Genomic DNA, 19,539 nt, shown 5'->3' on the forward strand with positions numbered 1-19,539 from the left:
TTTGGTGTGTGACTGTTTGAGGTTGTGGACAGGTGTCTTTTATACTGATAACAAGTTCAAACAGGTGCCATTAATACAGGTAACGAGTAGAGGACAGAGGAGCCTCTTAAAGAAGTTACAGGTCTGTGAGAGCCAGAAATCTTGCTTGTTTGTAGGTGACCAAATACTTATTTTCCACCATAATTTGCAATAAATTCATAAAAAATCCTACAATGTGATTTTCTGGATTTTTTTTCTCATTTTGTCTGTCATAGTTGAAGTGTACCTATGATGAAAATCACAGGCCTCTCATCTTTTTAAGTGGGAGAACTTGCACAATTGGTGGCTGACTAAATACTTTTTTTGCCCCACTGTGTCGAACTGCTATGCTTTATCTTGGCCAGGTCGCAGTTGCAAATGAGAACTTGTTCTCAACTAGTTTACCTGGTTAAATAAAGGTTAAATAAAAATAAATAAATAAAAAACTGAAAAAAAACACTTCTATCTCAAGTCATCAGACTGTTAAACAGCCATCACTAACAAAGATTGGCTGCTGCCTACATAGACTTAAATCATTGGCCACTTTAATAAATTGACCACTAGTCACTTTAAATAATGCCACTTTAATGTTTACATATCTTACAGTATATACATATGGGATGAGTAATGTATCTTATACCATCCATATATTTATATGTACATATTCTTATTCCATCCCTTTCCATTTGTGTGTATTAGGTAGTTGTTGTGGAATTGTTAGATTTCTCGTTAGATATTATTGCACTGTCGGAACGAGAAGCACAAGCATTTTACCACACTCGCATTAACATCTGATAACCACGTGTATGTGACCAATACAATTTTATTTGATCAAAGGAGTGACACAATGAAATTCCCAAGCACCTTTTTCTTCTGATTAAAATTTTAATTAAAATACGAATTTATCCACAGATTAAAAATGAAAAGGCAGAAAAAGCAAAATGTAGCTACAATCAGGCACCAATGATACATGTTCTTCCATCTTTTTAACAATTGCGATAACGCAACAATAAACATTATTTACCAATTATTATTTTATATTTATTGATTTGACTGAAGGGGTGGGCAGAAGGAGCCCACCAAAGACATTTGAGGATCCTCCATTTAGTTAACTGAGTTAAAGACCAAGACCCCCCCCCCCCCCCCTTTACACTCTTCTCACTAGTGCTAAAGAACTGAGGACCTTATAAAATGCAAATGTCCACAGGGAAAAAAACACCACTAAAAGTCAGTCAGAAATCAAGAAGTGAAGTGCATGGCATCTGACATTCAGACAAGCTAGCCGTTTGGTTGAACGTTTGGGGTGATTTACCACGCAAAACAACTCTTACATAACTGTTAGTGTGCCCTGTAACACGTAGACAACACAAAGCTGGTGCAGAGAAAACAAGATGGTGGTGGACATCGTGCTGGAGCGACAGGGTGGGCTACAGTGCAGGGTAGTTGCCAAGAAGACACATACAGTAAAAGACACACGTATGAAAACAGCGAGTGTGACAAGAGATAAGACATCCCGCCATGACAATGGTGGACGTGGCTTGGCGAAACATTCCGGCACTTGTGATTGGAGTTCTTGAAGTAAAGTCGGAGGGTGTGAGAGACTATTAGGTAGGACATTTCATTCACGCGACTACTACTGTAGTGCTGCTTATGAACTGTACCACATTCAAAAAGACAAATGTATACGACACGAGCGAAGCTATCACCCACAGACAGACAGTATCCCTAAAATAGCAGTAAACAGATGGGGACAACCGGACAAATACAGTTCTATTGCAATGCTATGGCTGAAGTCGGTTAGGGAAGAAGTAGTAGTATCTTTGGGGTGTTTCCTTTTATTCGTAACATTAAGGTAAGTGTCAAACGAAGAAACCAATTATCTCAAAACTATTCTGAAGACATTATGGCAACTTTTCCATCCAGATAGCTTTTAAGGTCTGGGTGATGAGGAATCGGGGGAGAGGGACTCAAAAAGCTTAGGATCCATCCTGAAAGTGTCTGAATCCTGAAGCTGAGCCTGAAGCTGTGGGGATAGAGACCCTGATGCTCTGTACTGTACATGGGACATACAACCCTGTTTAAGACTGCAGAGGACAGACACGACAGACTATAGCTCTATCAGCCTTCACATTCTACACTACAGAGATTAAGCCATACAGATCACACAATGATGAATTCATAATGATAACTGTCCTCGTGCTGTCAGTTCAGTAGGATTCCATGGTATTCATGCAGTAGTACTAACAAAATAAACTAAAAAGAGACCAACCAAACTGCTTTTTTTCTCAAAACATAAATTAATTGAATATAGCTAAAATATCTGGATGAGGTGGATGGCGTCTGGCAGTTGGTTTCTTCTTTACAGCGTACTCAACAATGAGAAAAGTACTTCTTTAATAGGGTTGTAAACATATTAATTCATGAGCCTCTGATTGGCATGGCCCCCAAACCCACCCTCCTCTCCCCGCTAACCCCCTAGCCCTAACCGTGAACTTCCTCCCTCCCTCCCTCCCCCAGTCTGTCCATCAGCCTCCTAGCCCATATGTTGTGATGTGTGTTCAGCGGATGTACACGTCCCTCCCCCAGTCCTCCTGATTCTTGTTGCGGCCCATGTTGGTGCCGGTGTCCCCGGGTTCCTGGCAGTACCTCTCCCTTAGCTTGGCCCGGCCATGTTGCCCAGGCTGGGTATGGGAGGCCATGGGAGGGTGGTTGAGGTTCTCCTGGTCCGGCTCGGCCCCCTCGTCTTCCCAGGAGGCCTGTCGGCCATGGTGCTGGGCCAGGTGGAGGCGGCTGCCCCCGCCCCCTACCCCGCGGTACATCTCAGACTCCTCGTAGGGGTCGGTCTCAATGTCCATGCAAGAGTCCCCTGCTTCAGTGTAGGCCGAGTCCCGACTGCCCTGAGTCTCAGAGTCGAAGGTGTCCTGCCGGGACAGGCCCCTCCCACCCCCTGCCCGTAGCTGGCCCCGTGAGGAGTGCATGTAGGTCTGCTGCTTCTGCTGCTGCGGTTGCTGCTTCCCTCCCTGGTCACTCTGGTAGTCATGGAGACTGCCGCTACCACCGCACTCCGACAAAGGCCCTTCCCGCTTCTGTTCTCCGGTCACCAGGTACGGCCCCTGCAGCGAGCCCCGCCCACACCACACGCCATGCAGAGACACAGTGAGACAGAACAAGGCCCGGGCAGTGGGTTAGTCAACAGGGTTAGGACAGGTTAGGGTGCAGTTAGATCAAACAGGATATCAGTAATGTCAGTCAGTCAGTTCACAATGCAACACATAGGTTTACAGTATAACAATGGATATATTTATGCAGTACTTATAACACACCGTGTAAATAATTACTTGGTCAAAGTGACATTATTTGTTGTATTTAATACATGCACGCAGACTCTTTTCCATAGACTACAGAAATGTGTTCATTCATCATCTGTAAGAGAAACAGCTATGCAGTCATTAGACAAGCAAAACACCCTGTTCAGCTCCTGGCTGCAAAACCAACAGTGCCCTCTTATGGCAGATCTTTCACAGCAGCTAAAATGATGTTTCAACTAATTGTGATATCTCTTCATTCACAAGCATGTTCCTCCTAAGTAGTAAGTATTACATTCTGTTTAACTCAGCACACTTAACAAGACACTTTAGAGTTGGGCGAAGCCAACATTTGGCTGATCCTTGCTAATGACTTTGAATAGGCAGAGCTTAGTCACACCCATGGACAGTAAAATAATAACTGAACAAAATCTCCTCCAAATGAATCTATACAGCCGCCATTCTCTTTTGTCAGACTGTGTTACTCCCACGCGACGCTCGGCCCTCAGCCGGGAGATCAGTGCAGGCGGAATTGACGCGCTATCTGACTTAAGACAATGTACAGCTAGCCGCACCATATCAAATATGACCTACTGAATCAGAGAAAGCACTGTTCATAATAGTGCATTTATGTCTAAATGAACACGATTAAATCAATTCTGTGGGTATAACTCATTGATATATGGAAGCAGCTTGGACACTTTCACAAGATCTTGGACTGTGACAGTCATGAGTCATGCTGTATGTATTTGGCTGAAGCCAGTGGCTGATTGGAGATGAGACTCAGATTATAATTTTTCTGCTGGTTAGAGTTTCCTGTGTGAATTCATGAAATAGGACATTCCTATTAGTCATGGCCCACATCACTTTACACACACACGCGCGCACGCATATGCATGCTCTCACACACACACACAGCCCATCCCTGCCACGCCACACAAATCAGAAAACTAGAAATGATGCCACAACAACAAGGCACACATTGGCCAAGCGGCCGAGATGATTCGCTCCTTTTCAGGGACGGTGCCATGGCAACACGGAGAAGGGAAGTAAACTGGACACCGTTTCCCAGACGATAAAGGAGTGCTGAAGAAAGGAGGCCAGGCAGGGAGCCCTGAGGTTGGGTAAGGGGCACACAACGCCATTTTCTCAACCAATTACAGTAAACAGGGAATCGGCAGCAGACCAGAGACAGAGGTATTGTACCTCTCTGACTGATGGACAGATGGAGGATTTTCATTTGATCCAATAACTGCGCCCGTCAATTCATTTCACAACTCCAATGTGATTGTGTGTGTGTGTTATTCTCACAGAAAACCCTCCCCAGTGTTGGTTTGGTCTGGAACCAGTGTCCTGCCCATATAAACTCTCCTTTGCTAATTTTGCTGTGTGTGTTGCTCTAACATACTGTGTCATTTGCAGAGAGGTTCTCGAAGAGGACGAAGCTCTCTGTTTGTGTGTGGGTGTTTTCTAATGCAGAAGGCTTTCACAGTAATGTGTGGGGCCTATATTGTTCTGAGCACTCTGATGTGTGTGTGTGTGTGTGAATATGAATATGAATGTCTGTGCTCAATTGGATCCAATGTGATGGACCCAGTATACACTCTCCAGTTAATAGCCCCCTCCATCTCTCCATGTATGTAGTGTTTCTCTATACAGTATTATGAATGAGAATGTGGTCTAAACAATGTGATTAGGTTTCTTCTTTCAGGTCAAAGGGAGGGATGGAGAGAGGGAGGGAGGATGGGAGGAGATATATCTGGAGAGCAGGCAGCCGGTTAGGAAGGCGGTGTCGCTCCCCCTGAGCCGTCCCCCGTCCCCCACAGCTGGCCTTTAGAGGGCGTGCTCGGCCACTTTCCCATGCTCGGCCCCGGGGCCATCCAGGCCGGGCCAGAACTCCAGGTTGCGGCGCAGGGAGGTGAGCACCTGTACCTGCAGGTTGGAGACGGGCTCTGGGGAGGCGGCCAGGGCGGCCGTGGCCATGGTGCGGTTGAGGAGGGGGTTGGGGGGGTTACTGCTGGGGGGGTGGGTGGCCTTCCAGTAGGCCTCCAGGTAGTCAGCCAGATGCTCACAGGCGTCCTCCAGCTGGTTCTCATCCAGGATGATGTCAAACAGCTCCTACATACAACACAGAGGGACATTATGTTAGTGTCTCACCTGTCAACGTCAGAGATTCAGCCAGCTACCTAAAAGGGCATTCATTTCAATGTTAAGCCAATGCCATTGTTCAGACTGGGAATTGTGAATTAATTTGTTCAGGGCAAACAGCATGTAAGAACATGTGCCTTTCGGCCATGGAATCCAGGGCCACAGACAGACACTCACAGGGGGGCACTGGGCCAGCTTGTCTGCTGCCACCATCTGCACATTCAGGTGTTTGGCCTGGGACTTCCCCCGGGATTTAATGAGCCTCTGGAGGACCTGAAGGGAAACAGGCAACAACATACAGCTGGTCACTGACAGAGATGTCACATCTACAGACATTTCAGTCACATACATGACATTTCAGTAGGACGTGATAGAGGAAGTCAATCGACCACAAATTCAGAGGGTACCTTAGGTGAGGCTATTTTGATGTAGACAATGATAGGAGCCAGGGAGGTCTTAGCCAACTGAGAGGGGTGGTTGATGGTGTCTGCGTCTAGGGCAACCAGCTGCAGGGTGCGGGCCAGCTCAAAGATTCGCTCAATCTCACTCTGCACCTCCGCTATGTGGTAGAGAACATGGAAATGCAATAAGTAACAGGGTGTAGTAGGTGTCTGAACACACAGAGGATACAACTTGAATTGGTTGTCAAATCTCAATTCTGTCCACATTTAAATCCCTTCTGGAGTATACAGGGAGATCCGTGTGACTATTGCCACTTTGATAACTCATATTTCACACACACACACACACACACACAATTTCAAAATAAACAGGATACATACACGCACATGCAAACGTGGCATGTTAACACTATCATGCATGTCAACATTTTGGCAAGAGGTTCGGTGCATGTGAAACAACCCATCGCATTAGATATTCCATTTACACACCACTAAATGGAACATAAGGGCATTCTCATTCTGTTGCCACATTCCAACGAGCAGTAACTGATGTTTTGCAACTGGTAAACATGGTCTCTAACACAACTTTTTACATCAACTCAAACTCTGGAAGGAAGGAGGCTTGTAAGAATGAGATGCATGTGGTGGCACTTGATATACTGTTCTGAACATGTCAACGAATAAAATCATCTGAAAGTGATGAAGTGTAATAGCATTCGCTGTTAGAGCTATCAGGCAGAGCAAACGTATTAGTCTGTTTGGATGTTCTCGGCTTTATACACTCTTATTCTCCTTCAGCAAAACCCTAGAAGAGCCTGTATGGTTTTAACAGCGTGGCTGTCCCCATTTATCATACGCTCAGATGTGTGTACAATTTCTTTGGAGGGAGGGGGGGGGGGGGGTCTGTGTTCCAGCCACAATTACATTATCTCTCTGTGGAGCTTCTGGTAGCAACCCCAGCCACAATTACATTATCTCTCTGTGGAGCTTCTGGTAGCAACCCCAGCCACAATTACATAAACAGGGGACAGGTAATTTGCAGAGGGGATGCGGGCTTCAGACGGTCTCCCTCTGAAGGGCTGAAGTAGAAAGGGAATTAAACCTGCAGGTGGAAGGCAGCGACCAGAAGCTCCGCAGAGAGATAAAATAAATTAACTTTACCTAAAATAATGAAAACCTAACAAACTGTCCTAGCTTTTATTAACCTCCAAATTCCCTCTATTTACACTGCATCTCTGTGAAGAATGAGTTCCCTGTATCAGAGATTGGTAGTAACCAATGATGTACGGTATATAAAACACATTAATATATGAAAGTCTAATTGTGCTTGAGTTTCAGTATGCATACAGGCTCCTTGTAGGTAAAGTGTTCTTACATGTTGCTTTACAGTCGGGTCCCTAATTCTGGGTCACAGGGTGGGAGGCAATGGGGAGTATCAACTTCCCCTGTACACTCCTCCCTGATCACAGTTGCCCCCCCAGGCCCGCTATCACATTTCCCCATAACCCCAGACAGACAGACAGCAGGCAGACGCTCAGCTGAGCAGCCTAGAGCCACCAGACCCACCGAGCACTCATTCTGCTGTGTAATTAGTCTACTCTTTCCAAGCCTTAGTTCAAATTGTTATTATTGCAAGCAACAGGCTTTCACAAACATGTGTGAGGGACAGACAGGCAGACAGATGCATGAGGTATGAGTGTATGAGGAGAGTAGTGAGAGACAGACAGGGGAGGAGAACAGAGAAAAAAAAAGCTCTTGGTTGTCTTCCTCGTGGGATTGAGAGCATACGTACCCAGTACGTCTGAGAGACGCAGAGCGAGTGGAGGGAAGGTGGGCGAGAGGGACGGGTGGGTGGAGGGTAGGAAAAGACAGGATGGAGAAAGAGAAGAGGCCAGATCAGAGAGGGACGGGTGGGTGGAGGGTAGGAAAAGACAGGATGGAGAAAGAGAAGAGGCCAGATCAGAGAGGGACAGTTGGGTGGAGGGTAGGAAAAGACAGGATGGAGAAAGAGAAGAGGCCAGATCAGAGAGGGACGGGTGGGTGGAGGGTAGGAAAAGACAGGATGGAGAAAGAGAAGAGGCCAGATCAGAGAGGGATGGGTGGGTGGAGGGTAGGAAAAGACAGGATGGAGAAAGAGAAGAGGCCAGATCAGAGAGGGACGGGTGGGTGGAGAGTAGGAAAAGGCAGGATAGAGAAAGAGAAGAAGCCAGATCAGAGAGGGGCAGTGAGTAATTAAAGGTAGAACAACCCGTTCAGGTTCCCATGGACAGGCTACACTGCCCCCCTCTCCTCAGCTAGCCTCTCCTCTAGAGGGGCCATGCTGTCCTGTGCTTAGCCCTACTCACTGATATCGAAGACTATCTATGCCAAAAGGAACGGATTGATGACCTAAGTAAAAACATTTGTGTAATTCAATTCAATTGACTATGAGGCTCCCTACTGTATGTTATCAATAGATGCTAACATCCAATATTCCCTGACCTTTTGCTGACCAGGTAGCTATCACCAACAGAAACAATACTTTTAAATATCTTTATCCCAATACTCGGTGACAGGTAAACACCAGTCATTGTCCAAGTACAAACTGGCATTTCATTTAGAGTCAGGCAGGTCATCAGCAGGATCAAATACTTACACAAGCTAAGATTGATATATGACAACACTGATAGTGAAAGGTAACAACACAATAGCCCAACGTATGATAAGAGACATGAACTAACAAAGCTTTTTGAAATGGATCGCGCGGGTGTGTGTTGGAAAGGCACAGAGCCAGTCCTGGCGCTTATTGTGATCAATGGTTTTCTTATAGGTACAAGAAAGGTACAAGGATGTCTTGCCCTACTGGTCCTGTCTTACCCAGGCTGGAGCGGGTGCTGGAACGCTCGATGATGGTGTGTTTACTGGGGTTGTTGAGGACCGAGCGCTTGGCAAGGGAGATGTCTGCGGTCACCCGGGTGATGGATATCCTGGAAGAAACACGATCAACCAATCAGGGCTGAGAACTGGAAACGTCTAAAAGCAGGTTAACTAAATAGTAAGTTGAAGACGTTTTCAACCTTTACTAAATATGGTCAAAATATTTCAGTCGTGTTCTCTGGCTGGCCTGAAACTCACCTGCCCTCAAACTTGTGCTTGAGAAAGTCAAAGAGAGCCTTTTGCATCATGTCAGTCACCTGGTGGGAGACGAGGAGAAGAAGAACAACCGAGGCGTGGGATATGACCGGTATAATAAACCATGAAGACAGTTGGGGAGATTGAGCTACACAGTAGCCTTACCTCGTAGCCCTTCAGTGACGGCCCCACTAGAATGATGGGTCTCATGGAGGGGACCACGTCGTAAGGGGGGACATGCTCCATCTGAGTCAGACAGGAGAGCCCCAAGAGCGGGGTGAGACACTATAACCACTGTGTCTGAACAAAGACATACACACGAACAGAGCTCACGCATACTCTGAGACGCACAACCTATAGCCACTTTGTACGCACACGTACGGAGCTGCACAACCTACGGCCACAGAAACACACACATAAATCAACATTCTGTCAACACTCTCCCTTCTCTCTGCACAGTCAGAATGATATATAAAGCATTTCAGACAGAGACCATTTATTTTCTTGGAGAGGATAAAAGCACCAAGACCAAGCGCAATTTTTTTTCACATTTCCATTTCTCAAGTCTGCTCTCCCAGTCATAGCAAATGAAATAAACTATAATTCAACTGGATCAGAATGAGCTATTGAGAATGGTAAGAGCCATTATTGATATCTTAAAATTCTCAGGAGCTTCCGTCCAGCCAAATGGCATACGTGACTGTGGTTCCAGTCAAAGATAACTCTCAGTATGTACATACAGTGGGGCAAAAAAGTACTTAGTCAGCCACCAATTGTGCAAGTTCTCCCACTTAAAAATATGAGAGAGGCCTGTGATTTTCATCATAGGTACACTTCAACTAAAAAATCCAGAAAATCACATTGTAGGATTTTTAAAATGAATTTATTTGCAAATTATGGTGGAAAATAAGTATTTGGTCACCTACAAACAAGCAAGATTTCTGGCTCTCACAGACCTGTAACTTATTTCAGAGGCTCCTCTGTCCTCCACTCGTTACCTGTATTAAATGGCACCTGTTTGAACTTGTTATCAGTATAAAAGACACCTGTCCACAACCTCAAACAGTCACACTCCAAACTCCACTATGGCCAAGACCAAAGAGCTGTCAAAGGACACCAGAAACAAAATTGTAGACCTGCACCAGGCTGGGAAGACTGAATCTGCAAAAGGTAAGGAGCTTGGTTTGAAGAAATCAACTGTGGGAGCAATTATTAGGAAATGGAAGACATACAAGACCACTGATAATCTCCCTCGATCTGGGGCTCCACGCAAGATCTCACCCCGTGGGGTCAAAATGATCACAAGAACGGTGAGCAAAAATCCCAGAACCACACGGGAGGACCTAGTGAATGACCTGCAGCGAGCTGGGACCAAAGTAACAAAGCCTACCATCAGTAACACACTACGCCGCCAGGGACTCAAATCCTGCAGTGCCAGACATGTGCCCCTGCTTAAGCCAGTACATGTCCAGGCCCGTCTGAAGTTTGCTAGAGAGCATTTGGATGATCCAGAAGAAGATTGGGAGAATGTCATATGGTCAGATGAAACCAAAATATAACTTTTTGGTAAAAACTCAACTCGTCGTGTTTGGAGGACAAAGAATGCGGAGTTGCATCCAAAGAACACCATACCTACTGTGAAGCATGGGGGTGGAAACATCATGCTTTGGGGCTGTTTTTCTGCAAAGGGACCAGGACAACTGTTCCGTGTAAAGGAAAGAATGAATGGGGCCATGTATCGTGAGATTTTGAGTGAAAACCTCCTTCCATCAGCAAGGGCATTGCCAGCCTAGCCAGTCTCCAGATCTCAACCCCATAGAAAATCTTTGGAGGGAGTTGAAAGTCCGTGTTGCACAGCAACAGCCCCAAAACATCACTACTCTAGAGGAGATCTGCATGGAGGAATGGGCCAAAATACCAGCAACCGTGTGTGAAAAACTTGTGAAGACTTACAGAAAACGTTTGACCTCTGTCATTGCCAACAAAGGGTATATAACTAAATATTGACATAAACTTTTGTTATTGACCAAATACTTATTTTCCACCATAATTTGCTAATAAATTCATTAAAAACCCTACAATGTGATTTTCTGGATTTATTTCTCTCTCATTTTGTCTGTCATAGTTGAAGTGTACATATGATGAAAATTACAGGCCTCTCATCTTTTTAAGTGGGAGAACTTGCACAATTGGTGGCTGACTAAATACTTTTTTGCCCCACTGTATCTGTGTGGTAGACCCCAATTGCTGTATAGAAAGAAGCCAGATAGACACCGAGCCAAATGGGTTTTTAGGCCCAGAGAAAACGGACAACAAGCACACACTAAACCTACAAAAAGATACCTCATTTTGAACCAACATACATTTCTCAAGACACTTACTTCAAACACTCAAATCACATTGAAAATGACATGCACTCTTACGCAAAACACCCACACACAGTCAATCAATATTCTAAAACAAGTAAAACAAAACGCATACATTAACATTCCATCAATATGAATCATGAGGAGCATGATTCATCTGCCCAACACCGCATCTATAAGCATCTGCTCTGTTATAGAAAGCGTCCTGTTTTGGAATGACAGGTGAGAGGAGAACAGGTCCCATGGTCTATCCACTAACAGATAGGAAGGCATGAGGAGAATACAGATGTAGGCTCTTCATTTGACCCATTTGAAGGCTTAGTCCATAACGTTGGTTGATCCATGGTTAGGCTATTAGCTGGCCAAAAGTAGTGTGCATGAAAAGTGTAATACTGTTAATATAACGGTGTGCTAGTGTGGGTTTTCAGTAAATGTATGTAAATCACGCTGCAGGAAATGCAAATGAGCTTCAAGATTCTCAGCAACAAAAAGGGATCCAATTAAGATCCTACACCTGTAGGGTGCTCGTGTGTATTCGGTGTCAGCTCTCTGTATTCTCAGCACGCCTTCTCCTCTGTATTCCATGCAGCACTTTAGTGCACTGAGAGCAGTAGCATAGAGGCTTGAAGAGCTCTCCTCCACTAAGTTCCGTTACGTTACATAAAGCCACACCTCCACAACCAGGCAGTGGACGCAGTTCACCTCATTACGATTCACTACATCTAAAAAATACACTTAAGAACTTTTCCAAACGGTGCTCATCTCTAGAGGGGCAGTGCTGAGGGAGATGTACTGTGGATCACCATTTATGTCTCTTCTTCTGAACAACATGAACTTTCACGTAATCTATAGAAAGTGTTTTTGCTATTGGAGGACAAAGCGTGCCTCTGCCTCCACAGTCTCCTGTATCTACGGGATCAAAGCTGTGTTGACAGCTCTGAGATGGGGAGGGATAGCGAAGCGGGCTGATGATAGGCTAATGGCTGTCACTCAAAGCAGCCATCCAGAATGGGAATGAAAACACATCAGGGAGCATTAACGTTCACCAGAACCGTGTGTGACAGGGGCCGTGACACGCCTGCACACTGACAGCCCGTGTTTACCCAATCAGCTCTGACTGCATACTGACAGCCCGTGTTTACCCAATCAGCTCTGACGACAGAGACAAATGGAAGCCCTGCTTGCATTTGGGAGAGTGGAACTAACATTTCCCTTCCTACAGTTCCTCCCTATAATTTCCCAGAATTTCTTAATTGATCATTTTGGAACACAATATCCCTGGGGACAACTGCAACACGGAAATCTTCTTCTTGGGGAATAAGTGAAAAACTTGACAAAAATGAGGAAATTTTCAAATCCAGTCACCTCCCACTCTCTCTAGCATAAGCTGACATGAGAGCAGACTGAGAAACATGGAGAGACAACAGAGAGGAAGAGGAGGAGGATGAGACAGAACAGAAGGTAAAGGTGAATTAAAGGTCAGCACCGACTCACCGACTTCTGTTTCTGTTTAGCCGGACCACCTACAGTATCATTCCGCACATCAACCCCCACGAGAAGACAGAGCAAAAGGGACAAAAAGAGACAAAAAGCACAAAAGACAGAGGACGTGTTGTTATTGACAGGTGACGATTAGTTGGGAATTGGGAGTGGAGCTGTTCAATAGGACAGCGGAGGCCACACCCACTGTAGTCTGATCAATAATGACATTTATTGTTTAGAGTTGCACCGTCGATGAATATTCATACATTGCTTTTGCATCGGTGAATGTATGAACATGTTCAGGGTCGTCTTTAGCTCAACCCCTCCCCCCAGTTGATCAGCGCAGAAACGCACAGGCAAACATAACTCGGCGTTACCATGGTGACCAGAGACAGAGGGGCCAATCGGGATTAGGGAGTCAGACAGGCGCTGGCTAGCGGCGGGAACGGTGGGTCAGTTTAGTGCAGTAAGTCGGAGACGGTAAGGGTAAGAGGGGCTAGTGGGGACAGACAAAGGTTATTATAGCCTAGGACTGGGCCATAGCTGCGTGCAGTAGTGGGGGTTTTGGTTGAAGGGAGGTGGGGATGGGAAGCAGCCGTAGTGCCTGGGGCCCCTGGAGGGCTTTACCTTCTTAAAGAAGGGCAGGCGGTGGATTTGGCCCTGGGGGGAGGTGACGCTGCCTGCGCTGCCCTTGGGGGAGCGAGGGTCACCCTGGGGCTCAGGGGGCTCCTCAGCATCCAGGTCCAGGGGGTCAAGGTCAAAAGCCATCGTGGACATGTCCACATGAGCTGAGGGGTGGTGCGGGGTAGAGAGAGAGAGAGAGAGAGAGAGATGACAGGGACAGAAAGAGAGAGAAAGAATATCGAGCAATAGTGAAAGAGGAAGAAAAAGTGGAGATGTATACAGAGAAACGAGGACAGAGAAACGAGGACAGAGAAACGAGGACAGAGAAACGAGGACAGAGAAAAAAGGAGGAAAGAGAAAAAGGAGGACAAGAAAGGCATGATAAGAAAGGTAATCAATAAAAGACAAGGCAATCAAAAGCAGAGAGTAGGACAGACTCCGATCTGAGATCTAGAAATGGGAGAAATGAAAGCGTTCTGAACCAGAAATAACAGTGTTGAAATAAAAAGTCAATAGGTGACTACGAAATCAGTGTATGAGCAGGTCAGAAAAACAGCAATCGAAACAGAACAGTGAGTAAGCGAGAGATGTGGAGAGAAAGGAGGTGGTGGAAGAGAGAGCTATCCACTGCTGAAGAAGAAGTGTCGGAGACAAGAGAAAGAGAGAGAAAGAGCAGGGAGAGAGAAAGAGCAGGGAGAGAGCAGAGAAGAAGAGGTGCTAGGAGGTGGAGGCAGAAAAAGGTGTGTAGCTGCCTTGAGGGTTTTGTGTGTGCTGCGACTGGTTACGGTGGTGAGGGCTCTGTGTTTTGGGTGTGGGTAGGGGTGTTTTAACCCGGCACAGCCAGGCAGGAAGAGGGGTTTGCTGTGTGCTGCGACTGGTTACGGTGGTGAGGGCTCTGTGTTTTGGATGTGGGTAAGGGTGTTTTAAGCCGGCACAGCCAGGCAGGAAGAGGGGTTTGGTATATCAGTTCAGGTATAACAAATATGGTTGATACAGAGAACCATACTATAACTGTAGTGTTTTAACGTAACACATCCATCATTGTTAGGTCATCCATCAACGAAGAAACAACGCCAGTTACAGTCAATCTACGTCTGATCTAGTCCGTCTGTCTTCAATTCAATTATTCAATGAACTCACTCCCAGTCAGTTCTTATCTGATAAAAACATGTACACTACCATTCAAAAGTTTGGGGTCACTTAGAAATGTTCTTGTTTTTGAAAGAAAGCAAAAAAAAATATCCATTAAAATAACATCAAATTGATCAGAAATACAGTGTAGACATTTTTTATGTTGCAAATGACTATTGTGGCTGGAAACAGCTGATATTTAATGGAATATCTACATAGGCGTACAGAGGCCCATTATCAGCAGCCATCACTCCTGTGTTCCAATGGCACGTTGTGTTAGCTAATCCAAGTTAATCATTTTAAAAGGATAATTTATCATTAGAAAACCCTTTTGCAATTATGTTAGCACAGCAGAAAACTGTTGTTCTGATTAAAGAAGCAATAAAACTGGCCTTCTTCAAACTAGTTGAGTATCTGGAGCATCAGCATTTGTGACTTCAATTACAGGATCAAAATTGCCAGAAATAAAGACATTTCTTCTGAAAGTCGACAGTCTATTCTTGTTCTGTGAAATAAAGGCTCTTCCATGCGAGAAATTGCCAAGAAACTGAAGTTCTCATACAACGCTGTGTACTACGCCCTTCACAGAACAGTGCAAACTGGCTCTAACCAGAATAGAAAGAGGAGTGGGAGGCCCCAGTGCACATCTGAGCAAGAGGACAAGTATATTAGAGTGTCTAGTTTGAGAAACAGCCACCTAACAAGTCCTTAACTGGCAGCTTCATTAAATAGTACCCGCAAAACACCAGTCTCAACGTCAACAGTGAAGAGGTGACTCCGGGATGCTGGCCTTCTAGGCAGAGTTGCAAAGAAAAAGCCATATCTCAGACTGGCCAATAAAAGGAAAAGATGGGCAAAAAAACACAGACACCGGACAGAGGAACTCTGCCTAGAAGGCCAGCATCCCGGAGTCACGGAGTCACCAATGTTGACGTTGAGACTGGTGTTTTAAACTTGGATAGGCTAACACAACGTGCCATTGGAACACAGGAATGATGGTTGCTGATAATGCGCCTCTGTACACCTATGTAGATATTCCATTTAAAAAATATATATATAATAATAATCTGCCGTTTCCAGCTACAATAGTCATTTACAACATTAACAATGTCTACACTGTATTTCTGATCAATTTGATGTTATTTTAGTGGACACGGAAATGTGCTTCTCTTTCAAAAACATGGATATTTCTAAGTGACCCCAAACTTTTGAACAGTAGTGTATATATTTCTGTAATTCCACACCATCAATCTTTCCTTCTGTCTCTATGTCTATTTATTTCCCTCCGTCTCAGTGAACCGTACTGTCTATCCAGCAGCATGACTGAACTGAACTACACTGTTTCTGCTCAGTGCTAACACATAAGGTATGGGCTGAGTCTCAAATCGGACCCTATTCCTATTAAAGTGCATTACCTTTGACAAGGGCCAATAAGGCTTTGGTCAAAACTAGTGCACGATGTAGGGGACAGGGTGCCCTTTGGGATGCCTCCCTGGTCTGGCCAAGCGTAGTGATCAGATTTAATGAGAGGAGCACTATATCCTCCGCTCTATTTCAGGCTGGTCCTGTTAGCCATACTAATGACCTGCTAGGACCCCTCTCCTTCTCTCTGTCTATCTCACTCCAGTATCAGCAGCACACCCACTGAGACGCTCCCCTTCACACTGCAGATATCCGTTAAATCATGGATCACCAACTATCCAGTTAAAATCTACACGGAATATTAGCGACAGGCCGCGACAGAGGGCTATATCTATCGTCACACACACAGTGCTGTAGTGTGTGTGTCTCTTCTAGCCAGTCGAGAGGTGAAGATGACCCCGCACCCCCCCCTGACCTTACCTGTGCCAGGAGGGGTGGGCCTGCGTGTTCCAGTGGCAACGTCCAGGCTGGAGCTGCCACCAGATTTACTGTAAGAGGGTGGAGGAGAGAACAATGAGTGGATGGTTACTGGTGAAAAGTGAGGTGGACTGAAAAAAAATTGTCACTTTTCCTATTTTTAATTGTGAAGTAGTGACTGTTGATTTGGTGATCATTGTACTGTATTATGTTGCATGCATTGTGGAAGCTAATTGGATAACAAGGTTGGCTCAATTCGAATTGAAGGCAGTCCATTTAGAAAGTAAACTAAAATGACAATTGAATAATCGAAAAAAGGGCATTTATTTTCAATGACTTCTCAATAAACTGAAAAGTAGACGCTACTTATTTCAAATTCAAATCACTTTCTGAATTAACTGCCTTCAATTCGAATTGAGCCCAACCCTGTTGGATAACAGCTCTGATATGACGGAGCCGATAGGTAACTGATCTATGTTGCCGTAAAGTGACAGGGTGATGTGTGCCAGGGGACGTGGGTGTGGGCAGCAGCCAGTACCTGGAGCTGAGGCGGTTCTGTCTCATCTTCTGCTCCTGCAGTAGCCGGGTGTTCTCCAGTTTGACTGGGCTGGGGATGAACCCCACCTCACAGCCCTCCTTCACCAGACGCCCAATCCACCAGTCATTATTGTACTTCTGCACAGAGCACACAGACAGACAAACACCTCAATACCACCCAATAATACACACACCGGTCTTCCCCTCCCTCGCTCAGAGCCCCTGCTGTTGTTGCCAAGGCAACCACCACCGCCATCTTAGCTTGCTTATCGACACATCAATCAGATATATATATATAGAACCGGATGTTCATACTATAACTGAACAATATCCCGCCGTCTTCGTAAAGCTCAAGGGTATGGGGACTAACTCATCTTCAGAAACAATCTAACAATAAGAAATAAGAAGGCCCAGTGTTGTTTACGCAGCTCTGGTACCTCTTTGATGTGTAGGAAGTCTTTGGCTTCAAAGGAGATGGCCATGCCCTGCACTGGGACGTCGTCGTTGGGCCCAGAGTTGTAGCCCACATTCGTCCGCACAGCGAAGGCTACTGGTTTGGTCTGGGGAGGTGGGAGCAAAAGAAAAAGGCAGAACAAAGAATGAGAATAGAGGATAAGAATGACGAATGACATGAGGGCGACAGAGTGGACAAGACAGGATGAGATACTAAACTCATGTCGCTCAATGTCTATTATTTCACAAAGACTTAATGAATGTTAATTGAATTGAAATATATGTTATAATATGTGTTAACCGTGTGCCTAAAACATTGAGGGGACACTGTTAGCGAGAATAGTCAGGTGTATAGTTAGGGTCGGGGTGAATGGTTAAAGACTGTGCTGTTCTGTACGGCTGTACTGTATAACAGAGGGACAGGGTCACAGGAAAGGGCCATGGTGACCTCTGACCTTTGCTTTCTCGAGGGTGGCGAGGGCCTGTAGGTCTGCCTCCTTCCGCAGCGCCTCTGGGTCCTCCTCCAGGGACACATCTGAGTCCGACGGCCGGCTGGTGTAGGAGTCGGCAGAGCCCTGCAACACACACACACACACACAGGGACAGAGTAAGGAAGTGAGAGAGTGAGTGAGGGTTTATGTGAGAGAGAGAAAGAAAGAGGGCAGAGAGATAGGAGGAATAAAGAGAAGGAAAGAAGGAGCATGGTCATTTGTTCTAGTGTGCTGTATGTTTGTACGAGCGTGTGTGCATGTGTGTGTGTGTGTGTGTGTGTGTGTGTGCGTGTACACAAGCGTATTCTATGGCATGACCACACATCCTTGAATAAAACCCCTGAGGGCAATAAAGACAGCAATAGTATTACTGGAACCACACACACACACACACACAAGCAACACACACACCTCCCCATAACAAACACCAACAGACAGACATGGGGGAGAGAAATGAGTTGACTGTAGAGGTATGTGTGGAATTAGGGATGAAACAGTTACCGGTTTCATGACAAACCAAGGTAAAATTCCCGACTATTAGTATACCATTTCAACTTTGAATTATCATTAAAACCGTGTTTCATTGCCACAGTTTGAAAAACTCAAGGTAAATACTGTCACACGATAACACGTTATGTAAACCTTATGTAAACGTCCCTTTTTCAGGATCCTGTCTTCAAATAACTTCACAGATCTTCATTGTAAAGGGTTTAAACACTGTTTCCCATGCTTGTTCAATGAACCATAAACAATTAATGAACATGCGCCTGTGGAACGGTCATTAAGACATTAACATCTTACAGACGGTAGGCAATAAGGTCACAGTTATGAAAACTAAAGAGGCCTTTCTACAGAAAAACACCAAATGAAAGATGCCCAGGGTCCCTGCTCACCTGCGTGAACGTGCCTTAGGCATGCTGCAAGGAGGCATGCGGACTGCAGATGTGGCCAGGGCAATAAATGACAATGTCCATACTGTAAGATGCCTAAGACAGCGCTACAGGGAGACATGATGGACAGCTGATCGTCCTCGCAATGACAGACCACGTGTAACACCTGCACAGGATCGGTACATCTGAACATAACACCTGCGGGACAGGTACAGGATGGCAACAACTGCCTGAGTTACACCAGGAACGCACAATCCATCAGTGCATAGACTGTCCGCAATAGGCTGAGAGAGGCTAGACTGAGGGCTTGTAGGCCTGTTGTACGGCAGGTCCTCACCAGACATCACCGGTAACAACGTCACCTATGGGTACAAACCCACCGTCACTGGATCAGCCAGAACTGGAAAAAAGTGCTCTTCCCTGACGAGCCGTGTTTTTGTCTCACCAGGGGTGATGGTCGGATTGGCGTTTATCGTCGAAGGAATGAGCATTACACAGAGGCCTGTACTCTGGAGCGGGATCGATTTGGAGGTGGAGTGTCGGTCTTGGTCTGGGGCAGTGTGTCACAGCATCATCGGACTTAGCTTGTTGTCATTGCAGGCAATCTCAACGCTGTGCTTTACAGGGATGACATCTTCCTCCCTCATGTGGTACCCTTCCTGCAGGGTCATCCTGACATGACCCTCCAGCATGACAATGCCACCAGCCATACTGCTCGTTCTGTGCGTGATTGCCTGCAAGAC

The 19,539-nt window shown here is 45.7% G+C and overlaps 1 protein-coding gene across 8 annotated transcripts in view; it reads right to left on the reverse strand.

Annotated features, from left to right (window-relative positions):
- Nucleotides 1–823: 823 nt before the first annotated feature.
- The window catches only part of LOC109893290 (voltage-dependent L-type calcium channel subunit beta-1), a 35,163-nt gene continuing 16,447 nt past the window's right edge, over nt 824–19,539 (reverse strand). For 3 of the 8 annotated variants that reach the window (XM_020486448.2, XM_031827277.1, XM_020486450.2), the window contains 13 exons: nt 17,871–17,990; nt 17,400–17,522; nt 16,964–17,100; nt 16,429–16,496; nt 13,459–13,619; nt 9,149–9,229; nt 8,987–9,045; nt 8,729–8,838; nt 7,665–7,673; nt 5,879–6,030; nt 5,649–5,744; nt 5,256–5,441; nt 824–3,131 (listed from right to left, as the gene is read on the reverse strand). In XM_020486448.2, the coding sequence (XP_020342037.2) occupies nt 2,577–3,131; nt 5,256–5,441; nt 5,649–5,744; nt 5,879–6,030; nt 7,665–7,673; nt 8,729–8,838; nt 8,987–9,045; nt 9,149–9,229; nt 13,459–13,619; nt 16,429–16,496; nt 16,964–17,100; nt 17,400–17,522; nt 17,871–17,990 (1,857 nt within the window). In that variant the 3' untranslated portion in view covers nt 824–2,576. Of the gene's footprint in view, nt 3,132–3,366; nt 5,442–5,648; nt 5,745–5,878; nt 6,031–7,664; nt 7,674–8,728; nt 8,839–8,986; nt 9,046–9,148; nt 9,230–12,843; nt 12,873–13,458; nt 13,620–16,428; nt 16,497–16,963; nt 17,101–17,399; nt 17,523–17,870; nt 17,991–19,539 lie in introns of those variants that run through there. The other 5 variants (XM_031827278.1, XM_031827279.1, XM_031827276.1 and 2 more) reach the window with 4 other exon arrangements.

Source organism: Oncorhynchus kisutch, linkage group LG6 (genome assembly GCF_002021735.2).
Source record: "Oncorhynchus kisutch isolate 150728-3 linkage group LG6, Okis_V2, whole genome shotgun sequence".
In the NCBI taxonomy this organism is placed as follows: Eukaryota; Metazoa; Chordata; class Actinopteri; order Salmoniformes; family Salmonidae; genus Oncorhynchus; species Oncorhynchus kisutch.